The sequence below is a fragment of the Sardina pilchardus genome, chromosome 22 (assembly GCF_963854185.1).
Source record: "Sardina pilchardus chromosome 22, fSarPil1.1, whole genome shotgun sequence".
NCBI lineage: Eukaryota > Metazoa > Chordata > Actinopteri > Clupeiformes > Clupeidae > Sardina > Sardina pilchardus.
This window is the reverse complement of record NC_085015.1, coordinates 8,266,742-8,273,942: the sequence shown is the minus strand read 5'-3', so window position 1 is coordinate 8,273,942 and position 7,201 is coordinate 8,266,742. Positions and strand designations below refer to the sequence as shown.

Here is a 7,201-nt window from a genome sequence, read left to right as displayed (position 1 = left end):
TTATCATGGTTTTAATCTGAAGTTCTGGTGATACTCTCCTGTCTATATCAGCTTTACCTAAATGTGCTGTGTGTGCAACTGACTGATTGTCGTGTTAATAATGGTCTTTGTGTGAGCACAATAATTAATTATTAATCTTTAGTAATATTTGATGTGCTTTAAGGACATGATATTGCTATATTGCCTTGCCTGTCACAGACGCGCGCACACACACACACACACACACACACACACACACAAACCCACGCACACGCACACACACACACAAACACAGCAGAAAATTGTTTGCAAGAGAAATATGGAAACCATGTCTACCTAAATTTGAAAATATGATTATATGAACAACGGAGTTTGAACATTTATTGGATTACTGTGATTAAATGTAAATACCATTTGCTTGTTTGTCTTCTCCTCGTGCCTTTTGTCTGGTCTAAATGTACAAGGCTCATCATTTGTGTTCAAAGGGCAACCACTAGGCCTATGAGTCCAGGTATGAGTCTCTCTGCCATTAATAGTAAGTGATTGCCATTGTGGTGTTGGAGAGCCTGATGGCTCTGGGGATGTCCTCTCTGCTGCAGGTGCTCTTGTTCTGGGCAAGTCAATGTGCGCATTTCCAACACAGCCCCTGGTGAGTGCTCTGCTGCAGCCTCGATCCAAGCACTGAGCCAGCCTTTTACACCAGCTTGTTTAGCCGCCTACTGACCTTGACTGTCAAATCCCAGCAGACCACTCAGAGTAAAAGGGAGCACACCACCACTTGGTGATGAAACCTGCAGTATTTTATTGCAAACCTCAAAAGACCTCTTAAGGCCACTTAAGAAAAAAATCATTCAATTCAAGTGATCTTTATTAGTAGGACAATTTTTTTTGCCAAAGCAGAACATTTAAACATATGTTTACATTAAGAATGCTTGGAATACAGTACATTGCAAATAGATATGCATCCAAGATTACCAAACAAACTGGTGAGTGTAAGTATGTTTGTGTATCTAGAACAAAAACGGCCACAATTAAACCCAGGTATAGCCTACTGCATTGGTATTTGTGTTCCTCACGCCTGGGCTTCTTTTGTAATATCATAATGTTTGTCTTTTTTCAGATTAACCACCCAGTGCTGACAGTGTTTCTTTAGCAGGTCCAGGCGTTGCTGTGGCCCCTGTGCAGTGCATGGGAGATATCCAGATAGGTTACCCGCATAGAGGAAGAATTCTCGTGTAGATTATGGCCAGTAAGTGGTGCAACTGCACCACTTATTCATTGATGTACAGATAAACAACGTTGAACTGAAGTAACAGCCTTGCCTTAAGCAACTCCTCTTTTTTGAGTCAAGGACTCTGTAATTCTGTCACCAATTTTCACAGTGTTTTTCACAGTCAGGACTCCAGGCTACAACGTCCACTCCTGATAAGGGGTATACACAGCTCAGTTCCAAGGCCCAATTTAAAACCATGACCGAAGCTGAGTTGTACTTGGATTACAAGGGTGTTTATGTCCCCAAACTTCTTCACCCCCCTGAGTGTCTGAAGTACTACGAGGAGTTCAACTTTCGCCAGGATGACATTTTAATTGTTACTTATCCAAAATCAGGTAAGTGGTCAAAGCCCTGAAGCGGGCAACTCTATTATCTCTAACTGTAACACACTGTTGTGTGTATTTGAGTACATTTACTGTTTTCACTATTATATAGGCCTACAGAGGTTTACATTTACTTGTTTGCTGTACTATGATTTTTTGAGTAGCCTATGTACTTTAGTTTTGGAGATTTGTGACTTACTCTACTACATTTAAAAGACAAATATTGTACTTTTGACTCTATTTGAAATAAAAACATAAAGTAGGCCTACTCGTTCCCTTTAACCACATTTGATTCTTTAAATGCAATAGACCATCTTGAAGTTGGCTGTGGTAATGACGATGACAACAACAGATTCTTCATCAGAACATCCTCTGGGAGAATTCAGATGAACATGTTAGCAATTGAGACTTGAGAAGTGGTCTGGTGTTAACCAGGCTATATCCTCCATGATCATTTCAAGATTGGAATGAAATTAGACAATCACCGGACAGGCACAACAAAATGATAACTTTTTCCTATTTTATGCAGTCAACGTTTTACAGGAATCATAGCTAATATTTTCAATTTGATCTTATGATGTGAAGATGAGATCCATCTCATGACTTCTAGGCAAGCTTGCCGTTGCAACAGTCATTGGAATATGTTGCAATTGCTAGATTTCGCAGAATGAGACGTCTCAGAACACCATCCTTTCTGTTGTTTAGCAATAGAATAATCTCAATCTGTGAATAAGGTCATAACTTGCATCTCAGCCTTCTGCTCTGCAAAAATGAACACTTGTACAGACAAAAATATGGTGACAACTAACATCCAGCTGTATTATAATGTTTGTGACATAGCACATAGCTAGATCTTTACAAAAAATATCGCTATAAGATCGACTGCTACACTGCACTTCTGCTATGACAGAGAGAAATTTGTGTTCAATTTGTGTGCAATAACTTGACATAAAAAATTAGTGCCCATATTCGCACAGGCACAACATGGATGCAGGAGATTGTCCCCTTGATCAAGAGTGAGGGGGACCTTACCCCTGTCCAGACCATTCCAAACTGGGAAAGAGTGCCATGGCTAGAGGTGGACAGAACGAGAATCCTTAATGTGGAGGAGAGACCCTCTCCACGGTTATTTGCAACTCACTTCCACTATAACATGATGCCAGAGTCCTTCTTCAAAGTCAAGCCAAAGGTATGGTTTCCAGACAAATCCTAAACTTGAGGGTACATTAATCCAGCCTGGCTCCGCCTGTCTACTTCCGCTCAATTTCTTTCCCCTACACTACTCCATCTGGGATAGCTTAATCTGCCCTCGTTTACCCCGGATTCAGGACGCCTGACAAACCAGTGAACAGAAGGCGTTCCTGAGAGTGATTAAACTCCAATGATTTTAAACTTCAGACAAGCATCCACCCACCAGGAAAAAAACGTTGCGTTTGCGAAGTCAGAGAGTCTGGTGTCCAGGCTTGCATTAATCCTGTATTTGCATTTTAAGACTAAATTGGCTCGGCTGTTTACAATAGTTTTTTTCCTCCCCTCAGGTGTTGTATGTCCTGCGAAACCCAAAGGATGTTTTCACTTCCTCTTTCTACTATCATGGAATGGCTTTATTCCTGGTGAATCCTGGAACAGTGGACGAGTTCATGGAAAAGTTTCTTAATGGAAAAGGTGTGGAACTTTGATGTAAATCATAAAGGTCACTCATTTCAAGTTATCTCTAAGCCAAGGGTGTCAATGGTCAAGTTTTAAAACAAAGGTACCTTCTTTAGAGATGTTATTGCATCCTAGAGTAAAGTCATTATTTCCCTACACAGTAATGTTTGGCTCCTGGTTTGACCATGTAAAGGGATGGATACACAGTAAAGACCAAGAACATATTTTACACATCTTTTATGAAGAAATGATAATGGTAAGTTGTTATTTGTAGTCATTATTATACGTTGTGTCAGGATTTTGAAACGACAAAGGATTCTCGTTTTATTGACAAAGCTCCCTATTGGTCATGGTAGTGTTTTTTTCTGAACTACTTTTGTGTTCCCTTGCAATAGTTCTGTATTCCCTCACAATACTTTGACGTTTGTGAGGGAGCACCAAACTGTTGTAATGCTACCCCGGAAATCCAGAGTTCTCGCAAGAGCACATTTTGAATTGTGTCTGCAAGAGATTCTGGCAATGAGTAATGATGCATGTTACTTTTGCCCCTTGCATCGCGGGGAACCAATCACATCGGTGTATCTGGTATACTGTAGGCGGGCCAGAGGCGAGCTAAACAGATGACGACAGTGCTGCAATGTTGAAAGTCAGTAAACATTGGCCATAGTGTTATCCAATTGCGTGCAGTGAGATTTCAAATGCATGCTTGGTGCTGCCCCTTGAGTTGGGCCATTGCATTATTCGTGGCCAGACCCTTAATCTTTAGATTACCAGGGTCTGGATTTTCCAGGCTGAGGGACTGAAAACAAAATAGCCCAGAGAAAATAATCACCACCATGACCCTTATGGGGTGCTCCATATGTCCAGTAAGTTGTTTCGACATGCATTGTGACTTTTATTTGATTTTAAACAGGATCTCAAAGGGTCTGTTCGTAAACTATCATATTTTCTTGGGAAATCTCTGAGCGAAGAAGTTATCGAAAAGATATCCGATCACTGTGTGTTCAAAAACATGAAACAAAACAAGATGTCAAACCATTCCTTGGTATCAGCAAAGATCTTTGACCAAACGAAGTCAGAGTTTTTGAGGAAAGGTAAGGACAGTATTTTGCTATCTTTGATCATTTCCATCTATAATAATTTATTATAAGGCATTATCGATGCATAAGAAAAAAATTTCATCACCATTATCTGTTTTCCAGGCATTTCCGGAGATTGGAGGAATACACTGAATACAGCCCAATCAGATCATTTTGATTCTGTTTATGAGGAGAAAATGAAAGATGTCAAGTTCAAATATGTTTGGGACTGATGTTGTAAAACAATCTCATTACTTTGATTATTGTGGCATCATGACGTTTCTGAGGAAGTGTTTTCGGTGGACAATTCAGATAACTTCTTTTAATGCTAAAATACTGTATATTATTATTTTTTTAAATAATTGATTTGTTTATTTATGTGTCAAACAACATAGTGACCAGCCATCATGGGCGTACAATAGGCACTATAATTTCACAATTATGTCCAGATAGCCACGTGATGTAACACAGATACATACCATTAAAAAATAAGTACAAATACAAATAGAGATGGCTTATCATGGGATTCAAGATACAAGATATACATTTTTCCTCATCATTCCTAAATCTGTCGGGCAAAGAAGATTGTTTCCTATGCTTGTCATTATCTCCTCCAGACTGGACTACTGTAACGCACTTCTCATTGGGATCCCTAGCAAGAGTCTGCAGAGACTCCAGTACATCCAAAACTCTGCAGCTAGGATCCTGATGAGAGTGCGGAAACATGAGCACATTACCCCCATCCTCCACTCACTCCACTGGCTTCCGGTCTCCAGCAGGATTGAGTACAAGATTTCCCTCCTCACTCACCAATGCATTCATGGTCATGCCCCCCCCCCCTACCTCAAAGAAATAATCAACCCACAAAACACAACACGCTCCCTCCGCTACACTCACTCAAACCTCCTCCACATACCCAGAACCAAACTTAGGACCATGGGAGACAGGGCTTTCTGTGCTGCTGCCCCGCGTCTATGGAATGCCCTCCTTGACACCTTGAGGGCACCACAATCCATTGACTGTTTTAAAAAAGACCTGAAGACATTTCTTTTTAGCAAAGCTTTTGGTCCCTTTTAGATGTTCTTAAACCTTTTTCTTTTTCCTCTTTTTTGTTTTCTTTTTAATGAAATTGCTCATCTTATTTTTGTTTTTAACCTGTAGCACTTTGAGATCTCTGATGTAAAGTGCATTATAAATAAAATGTATTATTATTATTATTATTATTATTGTCATTAATTTGTAAATCAATTACAAAGCTCATGTTGCACTTACATATAACAAATGCAAGTGTTATGCAAAGTTGGTAGTAGTGAGAATATATAAACGAAACAAACATATTTCAGTCATGTTTCAGGGCCGCTGTCATATCATTATTTCCTGTTTATGCATATCATTAAGTCAAGTCAAGTGATTTTATTTACAGTTGTGGTCAAAAGTTAACATGATAAAGTTGAATAAAAAGGGGTATAAAAATATTTTTTTGGAAACTGATCTTAATGCCTTAATTGTTGAGCATCAAACAGCATCAAACAAGTATTAGGCTGTGTGATGCTCACTGAGCTCAATGCCAATCAAACTAGCTAATAGGCTAGGGTAGGCCTATGTGATGATGTCTGGCTATTTTAATTCCAAAGGCCAAGGGATGCATATTCTGGATTGAAATAACTGGCTTTTAAAAATAAAAATCTGCCTGCCTATATGGGAATCTAACATGGTATGTGCATTTATGCCCCCTGCATTTTAAGGAAGAACATTTCTTTATTTACAATACATTATTCCTTCACAAGGTGAAGGTTAAGTGTCCTTAAAGGTTGGATTTTTCCTTTTTTTAAAATCAAGGCATTAAGATCAATTTCCAAAAGGTTTTGACCTCTTTTTAGTCAACATTAGCATGTGTATGTAAACTTACAGTATGACCACTGATAGCACATTCAAAGGGTGCTTGACAAGTAATGCAGTAAATTGACTGTCAAGTGAACTTTATTTATTGTGCATTATACACAAAGTTCATTCAATGTGCTAATAAAAGCACAGAACGGCAAAGAATAGTTTAAACGTTAAAGAATGAAAAAGAAAATATAAAAGATGCAAGGTATTATCACATAAAAGCATACAAGGGGAATAGTTTAAAAATATTTAAGAAGTAATAACAACATACCCAGTGAACCAGAGATGCTTGAAGTAGTCCCAAACTGTGTGTGCACACATTATATCTCCTTTCAGCACCAAAATGAATGACCACAAGGCTCGATACTCCCCCTCGTAGTGTATTAACAGCCAACACTCAGAGTTTCAGAGAAACCTGGTAGTTACAGTATACACACACAGTACCCTATCAGGGTAGTGCCTTTATCATTGTTTACCTCTAGAGGAACATCTCATTCTGTACTTTTATGGGGCAAAAAAGTACCCTTACACTATACTGGCTTAACACAGTTAGCTTACAGGAAAGCTGCTGCACATAAAATTTGGAATATTTTGAAAGCGTAGGCCTAACAGCTATTCTGTCCTCATTTTGTAGAAAATGAGGAAATATTTTTTTATCTTAGTTTATATGTTTATGTATGTATATATATATATATTTATTGTGGGGCTACATGCCCACCAAACACAAACGCCAAAACAAACAAACAAAAACAAACTGGGTCATAACTAAGCCAAAGTAAGTGTACTGTGTCCTGTGTTCCTGTTGGGCTTCTTTTGGAATATCACAATATTTGTCTTTTTTAGATTAACTACCCTGACAATGTTTCTTTAGCAGGTCTAGGTGTTCCTGTAGACCCTGGCAAGGCCGGGAGATGTAGAACGGTCCAACTGCACCACTTACTCATTGATGTAGATATTAAACAGTGTTGAACTGAGGCTACAGTCCTGCCACTTCTCTTTTTTGAGGGAAG

General features: G+C 38.9%; 1 protein-coding gene across 1 annotated transcript; it reads left to right on the top strand.

Moving 5' to 3' along the window:
* Window positions 1-1,349: 1,349 nt before the first annotated feature.
* Window positions 1,350-4,656, top strand: LOC134069867 (sulfotransferase 2B1-like). Its single transcript, XM_062526000.1, has 6 exons — window positions 1,350-1,587; window positions 2,553-2,764; window positions 3,114-3,240; window positions 3,387-3,481; window positions 4,139-4,319; window positions 4,428-4,656. The coding sequence occupies exons 1-6, from the start codon at window positions 1,449-1,451 to the stop codon at window positions 4,535-4,537; spliced, it is 864 nt and encodes a 287-aa protein (XP_062381984.1). The 5' UTR covers window positions 1,350-1,448; the 3' UTR covers window positions 4,538-4,656.
* The last annotated feature ends 2,545 nt before the right edge of the window (window positions 4,657-7,201 follow it).

Bases quoted from the DNA above. Each gene is read 5' to 3' on its own strand.
- LOC134069867 (XM_062526000.1), top strand. From the start codon at position 1,449: ATGACCGAAGCTGAGTTGTACTTGGATTACAAGGGTGTTTATGTCCCC. The intron at 2,765-3,113 runs GTATGGTTTCCA...TCCTCCCCTCAG, and splicing joins TCTTCAAAGTCAAGCCAAAG to GTGTTGTATGTCCTGCGAAA. The intron at 3,241-3,386 runs GTGTGGAACTTT...TTCCCTACACAG, and splicing joins AAAGTTTCTTAATGGAAAAG to TAATGTTTGGCTCCTGGTTT.